This window comes from Salvelinus sp. IW2-2015, linkage group LG15, assembly GCF_002910315.2.
Source record: "Salvelinus sp. IW2-2015 linkage group LG15, ASM291031v2, whole genome shotgun sequence".
Taxonomy (NCBI): domain Eukaryota; kingdom Metazoa; phylum Chordata; class Actinopteri; order Salmoniformes; family Salmonidae; genus Salvelinus; species Salvelinus sp. IW2-2015.
The window spans coordinates 51,287,429-51,303,220 of record NC_036855.1 but is presented as its reverse complement, the minus strand read 5'-3'; the positions used below and the strand labels follow the sequence as shown (position 1 = coordinate 51,303,220).

Genomic DNA, 15,792 nt, shown 5'->3' with positions numbered 1-15,792 from the left:
AGTAAGTTGGACAAAACCGAGTCAAGGCCTTCCAGTCTCATTTATGTTTCGTGTAAAGAACAGGCTGCTGTGGAACTAATCTCATTGGTCCCCTTTTTCTTTCTCAGGAGGATGAGGGAGCTAAGTCAAAGACCCTTTCCTCGCAGAAGCTTTCGCCAAAGTGGTGCTTCTTGGACTGTAAGTACCACTTCTTATAAAGAGCGCTGCTGTTTATTCCTTACACTTTCTACAGTGTGGCATTCCTCTTGTGCCTCCTCTTTTAGTCCCCTGTCTATCTTCAACGTTTTAAGCGAGKGCGCTTCACATAATCTGATCACTGCAAGTGGGAGCATCTGTCTCTCACAAGTCGCTGTTTTCTTGGTTCGTTCGACCACAGAATTTCATGCTTTGTCGAGGTAGACTTAATTTGATAGAGCATTGCCATTTTATGACCTTACGATGAGTGCATCAGTGCAATTTCTTCTGCGGGATAAAGGATTCACATTTGCATGACAAGCAAATATACCCAGCATAAATGTAGTTATTAATGTTCAAAACAGAGGTTTTGAGGTTCATTTCAACATTTTGTTTTAGCTAATTGTTTAGAAGAATTGAAGATGGGTCGAGCGATCCTACAGAACAGGATTTAACGCAGCCGTGCTGCATTTCCGTGTGACACAGGCTCTGCCAATTCAATTAAACCAAGCTCCATCTTAACATTAATTTAGATCAACAGCTCTGGTGCAAAGATACAGAAATCAATTCGATAATAATGCCACTGATTTTGCTTTGACTGTTTCTGCTCTCTGTTGCATAGCAGAAAAGGAATCTMCTGGTCAGATATTCGTAAGCATACAGTTTTATAATATTTCTGTAAATAATCTGTGGTACTCATTCCACTGTAGTTATTCCACTGACAGTCCACAGTTCCCATGAGATTTTTTTTTCTTTCTTCAGTATTATGAATGACATGTTATGTGCGTTGCTAGGAATAGCTGTGCATAACACGGTTTACATGTATGATGMACTCGTGCTGCTCATCGGCCACTCCACCTGCAGTGAAACTCAGTCTTCCATCTCGTCACACTAGACTGATATGATAGCTGATCTCTGAAGGGTGTCATTGCTTGAATGCTCAGTTAATTCACTTACTAGCTAGTGATAGTTGGTAGAGAAGGGAGGGTGTTGGAGTCTGCAGCCACATTTTCTGTAGCTTTTCAAAGCGTAATTAAATCCCATAGCTGCTCCATTGAAATCAGCACAGATTAGCTTCTATTCACTGGTAATAAAGCAGCCCAGACCTTAAAGGCGCCGTCCAAAAAAGACTGTTGMAAAAGTCTCGTGTGGAAAAATTCTAATTGTTTTCTCTCTCATCAAAACAGCATGGCTAATTCTTGATTAGAAGCATAGCAAGTGAATTCCAGCTGCATTCTGATTTGACTGATTATTTAATTAGAACGACGGGGGAACCACATCATACTTTTTGATACATTCTGATAAGGATTAAGAAAAAACACCTTCCCGGATATGTCGGAAAAGCTGAGAAACATGCGAGAGCGCAGACCTGCCCTTAAAGACCTRAAGAAACTCAAGGAATCTTCTGGGCAAACTTGATGCTTTTCTGTGAGATATTCTTAAGCATACATTTTTTTTATTTTTTAATAATAATAAGAGTTGGATTATTCTGCTCAGTGAAGCTGGCAGAAATTCAATTTGCAGTGTCCATGGAGGAGTCTTTTTCTTGGCATCTTAGATGTAGGGGAAGAAGCCTGGCAGATCTACTTAATTCCAGCGCACACCCCCTTTGAGTCAGCTCCCACTGGGCTAGAGAACAGCTAATTTCCACTCCCTTAGACAGAATGGCAGCGTGAAGCTTAATTACTGGTACAGTCCAACAGAATGAGACTGGGGGGTGGATGGAGGGGAGAGGGGGGAGACAGAGTTAGTTTAGTGGAATTTCTGCTGACTGGTGGGAAATAATCATCTGTAGTAAGTATTTGATCACCAGACCACAACCATGTAAAGATTTCTTTTTTCCCCACTCACTACTTCCCCTGTCTTAGTTTCAACGCTGAGATGTAGTGTTGTACATACTCATGAGTCTCACACMAGTGTGATTTTCCTTTGAGAAGCACATACAATTATATTGACATATGATCATATCCAGTCTCCTGTGAATCTGTTTGTGACTAGTTGGCTGGCAACCGTGTGAGATGTTCGGTACAGTCCCCCAACATCTAGAATTACACCCACTACCAGAACCCTTTGACTCTCCTTGTAATGTCCCCAAGTCAATGGGCCAATTATGTGGCCCTTTGCTCTTACTTGTTCTGTTTATTATACAGGTTATCCGTCTTTTCCTTCATTTAACAACATGTGGCAAAGGCATGGTGCGCTTCAGAGCTGGTCTAATCAGGTCACCGCTTTGATTAAGCTCCTGCACAGTTACCAGCCCTCTCTGGCCTCATTAGAACACTGTGTGTGCGCGTGCGTGGTTGTGTACAAGCCTATGTTCATATTATTTTCTCTCTATAAATCTCAATCTATTTATACATAGATTTTTCCTTCTTGTTTTCCTTCTAGCCACAACTGCAGATCGATTTTACAGAATTGATCGTGCTCAGGTGAGTGTGTGTCATTGTATATAATAATACATTCAGGGATGGAAAAAGTACCCAATTGTCATACTTGAGTAAAAGTAAAGATACCTTAATAGAAAATGACTCAAGTAAAAGTGAGTCACCCAGTAAAATACTACTTGAGTAAAAGTCTGAAAGTATTTTGTTTTAAATATACTGAAGTATCAAAAGTAAATGTAGTTGCTAAACTATACTTAAGTATAAATCATTTGAAATTCCTTATATTAAGCAAACCAGATGGCGWAATTGTATTGTTTTGTAAACGAAGCATTTGTGTATAGTGAGTCCTCCAGAACAGAGGCAGTAGGGATGACCAGAGATGTTCTCTTGATAAGTGCATGAATTGGACCATTTTCCTGTCCTGATAAGCATTCAAAATGTAACGAGTACTTTTGGGTGTCGGGGAAAATGAAGTGCGTAAAAAGTACATTGTTGTCTTTAGGAATGTAGTGGAGTAAAAGTTGTCAAAAATAGAAATAGTAAAGTAAAGATACCCCCAAAAACTACTTAAGTAGTACCTTAAAGTATTTTTACTTAAGTACTTTACACCACTGAATACATTGACTATGCAGAGTAATGGAACACCGATAACAAAAGCAAAATAAACAAGTAACATGTTCGATGGCCATTATGATCTGTACATAAGTGATTATGATTCCTCTCTCCATAACAGGAACACCTAAACTATGTGACCGAGATATCCCAAGACGAGCTCTTCATCCTGGACCCTGAGCTGGTCGTCACGGAGACGGTGAGCACCTCACCAGGGATGCCTGATCTGGTTGATTCTTCTGGTGAATTCCCGGAGGCTTCTCCCAAGTTTGGATTCCCATCCTCCTCCTCCTCTTCTCCTCCCCCCTCACCGGGACCCAGGTAAGCGAAGCAGCTGCTGCTCACAGCTTCTAATGGGCATTTCTGTTGGAGATCATTTTAGAAACACTAGATAAAAGATGGGGCAGCTCCACTGGAGCTATCTGGGGGTTATAACAGTGAATACATATCAGGTCATTTTCTGTGAACCAGTCTGTTTTTTAAAGTGGTTTCCAGCAGTGCTGTTTTGACAGGCTGAAATAGTGTCGTAATAATCAGACTGGAGTGCCCCAGGTCCAGGACACAAAAGTAAAGGCAGAGTAAACCGTGGGCTGAATCTGTGTTTGGACGAACCCTATAACACAATAAAACCGTACCCTCCTCAGGGAGCCGTGCTGATTTTGCCCTGCTGAATTATTACTGAGGCGACAGGGAGGAATGCAGGGGCCATGCTCGCCCATTAACCCCCCCACCCCATTAAATCTATGAATCATTTAAGTTCTAACTACTGGTCTTCATAATGACCCTAGGAAGGAGAAGGGCCACACTCACCATAGAAACGCTCCGCCTCACTATATACTGTATGTTCATCTTTTCAGAAGAAAGGATGTTTTGTGTGCCAGGTGTGGATAGTTCCATAACTTTCCACAACCAATCTCCTGCACGTGTTGTAGACTTTTGTGAATGACACAAGTGATGCACACGGAACGAGTCAACCAAGTTCCTCGAGTAATACCTTTGAGCTCAACCTTTCCGTCCTGTTAAATCGTCTTAAAGTGMTAATAAACTGCCGTGATAAGCCGTCTCTTCATATCTGCTGTGCATTCATCAATATTTCATAGAATCATTTCCGACGTGCATTAGAAGCTGTCAGTCATTTTAAACCTTTGCGTTTCTCCCTGTCATTCTAGCGTATCAACTTGTATTGCTCTTTATGTCGTTCCTAATTGTACAGTAGATGATTTTCTGTGGAGTTCTGTTCTACAGGTAACTTCCCCTTAGTGGAAGTCTCTCTTCTCTACACTTTAGCTCGGGCCCCTGTCCCCCATCCATTTAGGGATTTAAGGAGAGTATTATGAAGAGGAGGTGTGGCAACAGGTTCATGGAGTTCAAACATGACAAAGGCAGATCCTAACCCGGCCCACACGTCCCCGTCCCCCCTCCAAAGTAAYCATGGTGGGGCTATCTCTGAGGGCGTGTGGGATTGTAGCCTCTCTCTCCCTCTCTTCTCGCCCTGTGGTCTATTGGCACGTCTTCTACAGACTGTCTTTTGATGCTTTCAAAGCAGAGGCCACGTTATTTTTGCCATGTTCTCTCATGCTGCTGGCTGCGGCTTGAAATAGAATTCCTAATAAAAGGATCCCTGTAGTCTAGAAAGAAAGGCTGTGGTTGATGTGTTTGGATGTGCAGTGGGGGGTGGGGGTGAGGGGGGGCTTGGTCCAGGGGTTTTGGGGGTCTTCTTCAGGTCCTGCAGTAGTAGTTACAATACTTGAAACAGGAACACCTGGACAGTGATGTTTGTGTTGGAGGTAATTTGTCATAGATGAATGCCACCTTAGTCTCTTGGTTATGTATCAAATCATCAAAGGAAATGTAAGACGATGCGCATCCTAACTGTTACATTATTTGCATACTAGCATAAACATCATTTTTCTCAGAACCAATTAATTTGCTGAACTGATCTTGTACCATTTCTTAACTATTCCTGCTACTGGCTCTGAAGATCCCCGGCTTCTTTGTCCTTCTTTCCCTAATCACAGATCAGTTTAAATGTATATTTAAAAAAAGTGTTTTTTGGGGGGGGGGGCGGCGGCATGTTATTAAAGTAAAACATCCCTGAATTGTTCCTGTTCTCTCTCCATCTGCCCTTCCTTCTGCCCTGCTTTCCTTCATCCACTCTTCTTCCTCTCTGTACCCTTTCCTCATACCGTCAGTCCCACCAGCCCACACTCAGACAGCGAGGCCATGGCCATCAGACACAAGAAATCCCACTTCTTCTCCTCTCACTCCGGCTTCCCCTTTCCTGTCAGGAAGAGGTATCGATCTGTCCTTCCTTCCTGTTCACCTCTCCTTTCCTCCTCCTCTTAACTTATCCTGTCCTCCCAAAGATTGTTTACTCGCCCATGGACGTGTCTCCCCGTATAGCCATACAAGYTTCCTTTGCATTTTACTTGAATGTAGCAGGGATTTCTGTGTTGTTGATATATGCCTCTAGACTGATCAATACACTAAGTCCAAGATCTTTTTGGGTGGAACACATTCAGGCTCATGGAAAATTCCGGTTTACACCGGCAGAACGCAGTTTAACAACAAGGTGTGTACTGTGTTGCTTTATTTCCCTCAAAAATATAACACTTGGATCTTTTGAAAATAGATTCTTCTGCAGCCATGTGTGTGTTGCCAGGGCCYATTTTTGTTTCTTTCTTCAAATGCAAAGTTGATTGTGTGGGTTGGAATAGGTGGAGGAGGATGAATGTGGGAGGTGATGAGCAAAAACCCAGCGTTCCGTCTTAAATGGGAATGAATACAGTACCAATCTGCCTCACTGCTTATGTTTCACTCCCACCTTCCTTAGAATCAAGATTCTATTTCAAAATCACACAAACKCAACAATCGAACATCACAACTGAGATTGAGGGTGGGAGTTGCTCACTCCCAATCTGATTATCCATTTTGCGTTTGACGCTCTTGTCAAAGCAGGATTTGTCTCCATAAAGATGTCTGTTTTTTTTTTTTTGTGTCATCGCTGTTTAACTCTTTTCAATAATGTTTTGATCTTCGTGAGCAGGCAGCCAGAGAGTGGGTTGGYCTCCAAACGAGACATGGGGAAGTGGCCGGCCGAGCACGGGGTTAGCCTAGGGCAGGTTTAGGGTTTGGGGGATCGATGAGGTCTATGTCAGGGTCAGATCTATAGTAAGAGCAGTTAGATCAATAAACACACATTCATGAGTCATGATGCTCTCGTAATGTTGTCGTTTTCTGTGTTCAGTGCTCTTCCTCTGTCGCAATGAATAGCTGCGGTTTTGTAAGCTTTGTTTTGGTACTTCCGTAGTCCTGGAAAGACAAACTAGTCAGATATCAGCTTTGGATCTTTGGAAAACAGTCTTATTAATTTGATGTCAGAGGCTTTCATCATCTTTGTTTCTCATATGATCAGTATTTCATAAATCACCAATCCGATTGAACAGACAATGTGTATGCAGCTGTGCACATCTCGATTAGGACACAAGTGCAGACTGTTCACTCCTGAGAATCTCTACATTTTCTAGGCTCCGCACTTCCCTGGTTCAAGTCCTGCCCTTCAACTTTTCCCCCTGCAAAAGCATCACTATTTTAGTGAGTTGCTTACTTTCCCTAATTGATCTAAACAACATCCCTACTCCTATATTCCAAAAGATTTTACCCATCAAAATTTTAACAGCTTTTGCATGTTATTTTAGCATTGCAGACACATTTCCTGTATGCCGGGTGTATGCTCTTTGTTCCACTTACCTCTGGTCCTGGTTGGAAGTCAGACARACTAATGTGACGAATGTGGGAGAGATGGAGCGGGTTGGTGGTAGACAGACAGACCCAGCACCACAGCATGATTCGGATCATTACGCTCCACAACAAGACCCCAAGCGTTTAAATAATGATCCACACAGCACTTCTGCTCTTTTGTTGCAGCTCTTCAGTTCAAATGGAATATAAAATGACATTCAATCAAAGTAGAATGTTATTATTGGTTGTATTAACAATTGAACACCATTTTATCATTTTAACACTCTCTTTTGCCTTTATTGTAGGAAAACGAGCTTCAAAGCGAGTACTGTAGGTGCTGGATGACAGAAACATTTATATTGCATATTAGTGTCTTTTAACTGCAACTTTTTACCATTTTACCATCGCGAACCTTCTTATTCGTTCTTTAGACCCCCATCATTCTATAATTCTGTCTCATATACACAAGTTCTCTCTTTTGCTTTATGCACTCTGCTCCCAATGGTTGAAATMTTCTAGTTTCAATCTTCCAAGGGGGTTCATCTGTACAGTGTGCAGCTTTTTGTACTTGCACTAGATTCCCCCCCCCCAGCAATGTAAACACACTTTATTTTTATATATACAGTGCCCACCTCTGATGTACATTTGCTTTATTATAATGACAAGGAAAGGCTTAAATGTTTACCTCTGCTTCAGGACCCGGCGGGAATAGATACAGTACTCACTACTTTCTTTCCGTAATGTATACAACGTGTGATGCCTTCTAGGCCATCTCAAACCTCATCATTTCTTATACATACTGTATCTCTCTCTCTCTTTTCTGTCTCTCTCTCTCTGTCTCTCTCTCTATTTCTCTCTCTCTCCCCTTCTCTCTCTCTCTCAGGATCATGGAGCTCCAGAAGACCACTCAGAGGAAGCGAATATCCAGCGACAGCTCGGTGGTGGAGGCACTGGCACACAACGACTCTCTCAGGTCCAGTAAGCCTGCCCTCACCAGGTGAGAAGAGAGACTAAAACGCAGGGGGGGGTGCCCGGACTTAGGCAGCCCGCCAATCTCCCAAATCACATATTACAGCTTTGATTTTGTTGTTGTAACACACTTCGATCTTTGAAGCTACTTAACATACAATGCAGCCAGCCATACTAGCCTCACACTATGCTATGGTAAGAGGGCTTTAAACACCGTGTTTAACTTCCACTGTGTGTAGGTCCGGCAGTGCCAGACTGTTTTTAAGCCTTGGCCATATCCCTGGCAGGGTGTGATATGCTCAGGAGTAGATTGAGGCTGGGGGAGATTTAGCCAACCCTCATTATCGGACAGAACCGGTGTAGCCTCCATCCGCTTTCCTGTCACGCTCGCCTGGACTGAGTAGGAAAGGGGTCGGCCATTAGGAAAGGGTATTGCCCGTGACACTGTTAAGAGTACTGGCTCCTTGCAGGTGTACAAATCTACTTAGGCCAGGAATTGTTCCATGAAATAGTCTGCGGTGTRATTGGGTCAATAAAGCACCATTCCATTCTAATTTCTGCAAGGAAATGCATTCTTCACAGTGGAGTTGTACGTATTTGTCATGGTCCATCATTTCAGAAAAGTGTCACGGTTCACCTCCTTGAGTCTCATGAAACTGAGATGACAAGCAGTGAAATATAGTTTTTTTTTTTCACGGGCAAACGCATCGAAACAACATTTTTGTTTTTGCTTTTATAATATCATTCATTCTTACTACGTGTTTGAACTGAGAATGGTTTGTAGGACTTGTTTTTAGTGCTGATTGTGCTGTGTTTATATTACGTCCCTATATTGGAGCGAGGAGGGGAAATGACACTGTGTATAACAGCATCCGCCACAGACTCGCCCTTCCAAATTGAATCTGCCATGATATATAAAGATGTTAGGCTGCTCTTTGATATTGTGGCCACACCAATAACAGGGGCCGTGAGGCTCCACGGCCGCTCACCACCACATACAATACAGGRACTGGAGCCCATTTTGCCATGGCACCCTGAAGGTAAAATTAGAAAATAACTTAAAATAAAACAGAGGGTTGGCTAGCTGCGCTCCATTGCTGTACCTATAGCTCCGTCATGGTCTTTGTGCCGGGGCTGCAGCGGGCTGTGAAAATGCAATACAGTCACAAGGGGTGAAGCACTACTATTCCTTTGAGTGAAAGTGCACTTACTGTAAGTTTTGCGTACTGCAAGTCGTATTTTCCCAAAAAATATCCAATATTTTTTTATTTATTTTTTTACAGCTGATGAACTTCAAACTCAACCATACCATCTCAAATGTCAATAACCCGTTCTCGAAATTAGGTTTTGTTTGTAGAGGCTTTCCAGTTGTTTCTGTTTCTATTGTTTATCTTGCATGTTTACACCTTTATGATTTATCATTTCTGTGCTCATCTGTTTTTTTTTGTTGGTCCGTCCATTTGTTTGCTGTTGTCTTAAAGGGCCGGATGTATCCATCGGTCTAACACTACTGCAGCTGAGATCAACCCAACATTGAGGTGAGATCAAAGCCCCCCTTTCACCACATTCACTTTCTTTCTCTTCACCAAGTCACTTTCTCAATTCTGCCCTTTGCACTCTGTCACACAAGAATGTATTTACTAAGCAAAGTCTCTGCTTACTAGTTCCTTGGTCTGGAGTCGACACAATATCACAGACCTCCACGCAATGTGCCAGACYTGGCATGTTGTCCAGTAGCATCCCAGTGAAGAGAGAGAGTCAGATCTTTGAAACTGAATTTCGAAGGGAATCTTTTTTTTTTATGGTGTGTCATGGTAACATTGTCCTTAAAATAGTATCATATTTTCCTCCCAGCTTGGCAGGATGCTTGTGAGAATGTGGGGATGGCATTCAGCTGCTGATGGAACCATATGGCACAAACAGGCCCATGTGCTCCCTCTCGCTGTCACCGTGCCTCATCCCCTCTTTTACATACAAATAGCTCCATTTGGACAGCTGAGAGAGAGAGCGAGAGAGACTGCCTTAGAGTATTCACATTTGGCACATCCTSACATTTGATTTTACAATGAATTATGTGTCATTGTTTTTGCCACTCTTGTTTGTCAGCGACGCTAATTCACTGTTGATTGAGTCTCGTCTGGAGGCAAATTTGCATGATGGATCCTCTCCATGTCCACCGAGATGACGAATGAGAAGTTGCATCTTCTGAACGCTGTCATGCAGCACCGCAAAGCCARTCCAAACAGGAGCCGCATGAAATTACTCCGAATTTAAGTTTTGCTTGTCACTTCAGTGATCTGCCAAACAGACTGATTAYTGTATTTTGTCGTTTTTCCTTGCCAGATTTTRCCCTGTGTAATGCTTCCCTGTCGTGCAATTATAATTATTTCCAATGTCGTAATTCATTTGAGATWTGGAGCTTTTCTTTTTTCTTGATGTCCGGGTAAAATGCTAAGGATGCTAGCAAGGGATTTGTTTTCATATTGAATGGGTGATTAGACAGTAATCAGCTAGTCTTTGAAGAGAGGTTATTTGAGCCTTGATAGAAAGGKAATCACTGTCAGCTTTTCCTCTGATGTTTGGTTCAACAAATCCGCTTAAATGAACATGTAACATCCACCAAGGTGGCATTAGAAGATGTCACATTTTATGTTCTTTATTCACTGTATTTTGTAATGATCGTGCTCATCTGTGTGTAATGCATGTTCCTACTATAAAGGAGGTTGTTATTTGCAGAGTGTGTCTTGACTGCATGGACAGTAGAAGGTAATGGCAGAAGATGTAATCATGTTGATTTGCACAGCAGCTCCACGTAGATGGGCTCAAGCTCTAAAATGTAAGCTTCTCAGGGCATCACAATCAATACATGTGTACAGTATGACGGAAACCTTGTATTTACCGTTCAATAAATACTGTAGGGAGCTCTGATAGACCAGAGCACACAGTCCAGCATGCATCAAACATTCTGAAACATGGTTAAATTAACAATGGTAAGAAAAGATGGCACCCCCATACCATTGTTGACTCAATGTTTGTGTTTTCGAAAGATCAATGTGTTGAAACGAACCACCAGGTCCTCTAATTGCCTAGTATACCTTATTCTGAGACAGACCGTCTTTTCTCACTTACGCAGGAATGTACAGACTGTTTGCATTAACGATCTGCGGGATGACAAATTGTTAACAGCTTTGGCCTCTAAGCATCCAGCAGGCTTGCTTTTCACTTCCTAATAAGAAAAGATGATCCACCATTTTTAAAACCACATTCTGGAGTCTGTTTTTCTGCCGAGCTGCAGCCCTGCCACTTTGCTTGGAACCGAATGTAATTCATTGAAATGACCATTCAACAGCAGTGAATCTTGCAGCGTGTGTCTTTAAGGGCAATCCTGTTGCTTTGGCTTTAGCTCAGTTGATTAACATTGTCTATAGTCGTGCAGGCAACTTTGATTCTATGACGCAGATCAGTTGATGTCTATCAGCTGCTGGGGTCATTGTGGAGAGGAGGAGGAGGAGGAGGAGGAGGAAAGGGGGGGGATGAGATCACATAATGAGTAACCTTGCCTGAGACCTGAAGACTGATGTTTATTCACAGAGCTAATGCCTAGGCATTAGTTTGACTGTAGAAGGGCACACATAAAAGCTTCTGAAGTCCTTCTCCCTGTGATTGGAGAATAACTGTCTGGTTGGTGGAGATGTATGTGTCTGGACTGTAGAGGCTAGGCTCCTCTAATTATGAGGTGAAGCAGATATTCGAGTAAACTGTGTGTAATCTGCCCTGGATCTCCCTCACACTGACAATCCATTAGCGACAGAGGTTAGGCCAGTGGTTTGGGGCTTGATGTTGCCTGGCACATCTTAGCTGCATATTTTGTTCCCACTCTCAAAGGAAATTGCTGCCAGGATCCAAGGGCTTGAACATATGCTTTGCCCGATTGTGATCACTTTTTCTTAACTTTAGTCTGCTTCTCTTGTTTCCATACCAACAMATATTATTTTTTAAACCCTGAGAGTGTTCTGTTTGTCACAGGCACTGTAAAGGAACTGATAATGCAGTTTGATGTAATGTAAGACTGGAATACTCATTACATTTTCATGAAGTGTGGGTGAAACTGAATGGCTTTAGTAAATCAAAGCACACTTTCCTCTTAAGATATATCTTACTTGCATGGTTCTTTTTCAGGAACTGTATCACACACAATACATGGCCTACATATACAGTTGAAGTCYGAAGTTTACATACACCTTAGCCAAATACATTTCAACTCAGTTTTTCACAACTCCAGACATTTAATCCGAGTAATCCGAGTTCCCTGTCTTAGGTCAATTAGGATCACCACTTTATTTTAAGAATGTGAAARGTCAGAATAATAGTAGAGAGAATTATTTATTTCAGCTTTTATTTKTTTCATCACATTCCTAGTGGGTCAGAAGTTTACATACACTCAATTAGTATTTTGTAGCATTGCCTTTAAWTTGTTTAACTTGGGTCCAATGTTTCGGGTAGCCTTCCACAAGCTTCCCACAATAAGTTGGGTGAATTTTGGCCCATTCCTCCTGACAGAGCTGGTGTAACTGAGTCAGGTTTGTAGGCCTCCTTAGCTCGCACACGCTTTTTCAGTTCTGCCCACAAATGTTCTATGGGATTGAGGTCAGGGCTTTGTGATGGCCACTCCAATACCTTGACTTTGTTGTCCTTAAGCCATTTTGCCACAACTTTGGAAGTATGCTTGGGTCATTTGTCCATTTGGAAGACCCATTTGCGACCAAGCTTTAACTTCCTGACTGATGTCTTGAGATGTTGCTTCAATATATCCACATCATTTTCCTACCTCATGATGCATCTATTTTGTGAAGTGCACCAGTCCCTCCTGCAGCAAAGCACCCCCACAACATGATGCTGCCACCCCCATGCTTCACAGTTGGATGGCGTTCTTCGGCTTGCAAGCCTCCCCCTTTTTCCTCCAAACATAACAATGGTCATTATGGCCAAACAGTTCTATTTTTGTTTCATCAGACCAGAGGACATTTCTCCAAAAAGTATGATCTTTGTCCGCTTGTGCAGTTGCAAACCGTAGTCTGGCTTTTTTATGGCGGTTTTGGAGCAGTGGCTTCTCCCTTGCTGAGCGGCCTTTCAGGTTATGTCGATATAGGACTCGTTGTACTGTGGATACAGATACTTTTGTACCTGTTTCCTCCAGCATCTTCACAAGGTCCGTTGCTGCTGTTCTGGTTGATTCGCACTTTTCGCACCAAAGTACGTTCATCTCTAGGAGACAGAACTTCCTGAGCGTATGACGGCTGCGTGGTCCATGTTTTTATACTTGTGCACTATTGTTTGTACAGATGAACGTGGTACCTCAGGCGTTTGGAAATTGGTCCCAAGGATGAACCAGACTTGTGGAGGTCTACAATTTTTGTGGGCTTGGCTGATTTCTTTTGATTTTCCCATGATGTCAAGCAAAGGGGCACTGAGTTTGAAGGTAGGCCTTGAAATACATCCACAGGTACACCTCCAATTGACTCAAATTATGTCAATTAGCCCATCAGAAGCTTCTAAAGCCATGACATKATTTCCTGGAATTTTCCAAGCTGTTTAAAGGCACAGTCAACTTAGTGTATGTAAACCTCTGACCAACTGTAATTGTGATACAGTGAATTATAAGTGAAATAATCTGTCTGTAAACAATTGTTGGAAAAATTACTTGTGTTATGCACAAAGTAGATGTTCTAAACGACTTGCCAAAACGATAGTTTGTTAACAGGAAATTTGTGGAGTGTTTGAAAAAGGAGTTTTAATGACTCCAACCTAAGTGTATGTAAACTTCCGACTTCAACTGTAAATACCACATGGCTGGCGCTCTCTCTTTCATCGAATGTGGCACGGTAGCTGTTGCCTTCATGAGCGGCTTACTTTATGATCCCCTGAGCTTATGAACACTGGACACATAGCTACCACTTTTTCTTGCTAGCGTCTGCCTCCTCCACAGTCAACCAGCCTAATGACTAGTGATGGGGGGACATTCCCAGCCCTACCAATGACGTGTGCTAGAAACCAGCTGCCTTTTGTCAAGAGTTTTAAATATGGAACTTTGACAAGACGCTCAACGTCTTTGATCAAAGTTTTATCTAGGGAGTGAGACTGTAGTGAGGGGTGGATGGAGACAGACTGGGTAGTTGTGAGAGACTCCTGGGCTGATGAGAGAGACTGTGGGCTCTGTGTGGTTTAATTACCTCTAACAGGGGAAAGCAGGCCCATTAGTAACCCACAGACACATAGGACTCCCAGACCTTGGGGAAAGACTTGTTACWGGGATTATTTTCTCCTCAGATTTACCATGATCAGAATGTGTTGCTTTGCACAGCAAGCATCTGCTCTGTTGCGTCTAATTGTATTGTTTTTCAAGTCCAGGTGATTGTACTGATCAAGGTTTCCAACAGATTAGACCAGGTCTCTCCAACTCTGTTCCTGGAGAGCTACAGTCCTGTAGGTTTTCACTCCAACCCTAATCTAACGCACCTGATTCTAATAATTAGCTGGTTGATCACCTGAATCAGGTTAGTTACAACTGGGTTGGGACGAAAACCTACACGAGGGTAGCTTTCCAGGAACAGGAATTTTCAGACGGTTTCTAAAAGAGTATACTCTGTCTGATGAAGATTTTCCTTCTAATTCACTACCATTTTCCCAAACCAAACTAGTACAAATACAGCTGTATTCCACCTGAAAATCAAGATGGGTTTGTTTTGTAAGATTGTAATAATGCTTTATTTATTCACCAAAATGTCTTAATCTTAGTCTTCACCAAAATGTCTTAATCTTAGTCTTAATCTTTACTAAATGCTTGTTTGGCCATTAATCCTGGTAGATGGCCACTCAGAGCAAGTGGTACAACATCTTCATGACCAGCATAGTATCTATTTAGGCAGGGCTTTTTTATTCTCAATGAATACAATTTATTTGATTTATTTAACCTTTATTTAACTAGGCAAGTCAGTTATTATCTACAATGACGGCRTACCAAAAGGCAAAAGGCCTCCTGCGGGGATGGGGCTGGGATTAAAGATAAATTGAAATAAAAATATAGAACAAAACACACATCACAACAAGAGAGACAACACTACACAAAGAGAGACCTAAGACAACAACATAGCATGGTAGAAAGACATGACAATAACATGGTAGCAACACAACATGGCAGCTACACAACATGGTAGCAGCACAAAACATGGTACAAACATTATTGGGCACAGACAACAGCACAAAGGGCAAGAGGGTAGAGACAACAAGCAAAGCAGCCACAACTGTCAGGAAGAGTGTCCATGATGGAGTCTTTGAATGACGAAATTGAGATAAAACTGTCCAGTTTGAGTGTTTGTTGCAGCTCGTTCCAGTCGCTAAGCGGCAGCGCACTGAAAAGACGAGTGAACAAGGGGACCTTTACCGGAATMTGACTGGCAGAACGGGTGTTGTATGTGGAGGATGAGAGCCGCAGTAGATATCTCAGATAGGAGGGAGTGAGGCCTAAGAGGGTTTTATAAATAAGCATCAACCAGTGGGTCTTGCGACGGGTATACAGAGATTACCAGTTTACAGAAGAGTATAGAGTGCAGTGATGTTTCCTATAAGGAGCATTGGTGGCAAATCTGATGGCCGAATGGTAAAGAACATCTAGCCGCTTGAGAGCATACCTGTCGATCTATAAATTACGTCTCCAAAATCTAGCATGGGTAGGATGGTCATATGAATCAGGGTTAGTTTGGCAGCTCGGGTGAAAGAAGAGCGATTACGATAAAGGAAACCAAGTCTAGATTTAACCTTCGCCAGCAGCTTTGATATGTGCTGAGAGAAGGACAGTGTACCGTCTAGCCATACTCCCAAGTACTTGTATAAGGTGACTACCTCAAGCTCTAAA

The 15,792-nt window shown here is 42.4% G+C and overlaps 2 protein-coding genes across 5 annotated transcripts in view; one reads left to right on the top strand and one right to left on the bottom strand.

Annotated features, from left to right (window-relative positions):
• The window catches only part of LOC111974722 (activating molecule in BECN1-regulated autophagy protein 1A), a 294,670-nt gene that overhangs the window by 88,212 nt on the left and 190,666 nt on the right, over positions 1-15,792 (bottom strand). The gene's annotated exons all lie outside the window — the stretch shown is intronic.
• LOC111973980 (diacylglycerol kinase zeta-like) overlaps positions 1-15,792 on the top strand; it is a 69,756-nt gene that overhangs the window by 42,107 nt on the left and 11,857 nt on the right. For 2 of the 4 annotated variants that reach the window (XM_024001458.2, XM_024001457.2), the window contains 5 exons: positions 108-177; positions 2,563-2,603; positions 3,292-3,491; positions 7,795-7,908; positions 9,362-12,600. In XM_024001458.2, coding sequence (XP_023857226.1) covers positions 108-177; positions 2,563-2,603; positions 3,292-3,491; positions 7,795-7,908; positions 9,362-9,422 — 486 coding nt within the window. In that variant the 3' untranslated portion in view covers positions 9,423-12,600. Of the gene's footprint in view, positions 1-107; positions 178-2,562; positions 2,604-3,291; positions 3,492-5,362; positions 5,465-7,794; positions 7,909-9,361; positions 12,602-15,792 lie in introns of those variants that run through there. The other 2 variants (XM_070447253.1, XM_024001456.2) reach the window with 2 other exon arrangements.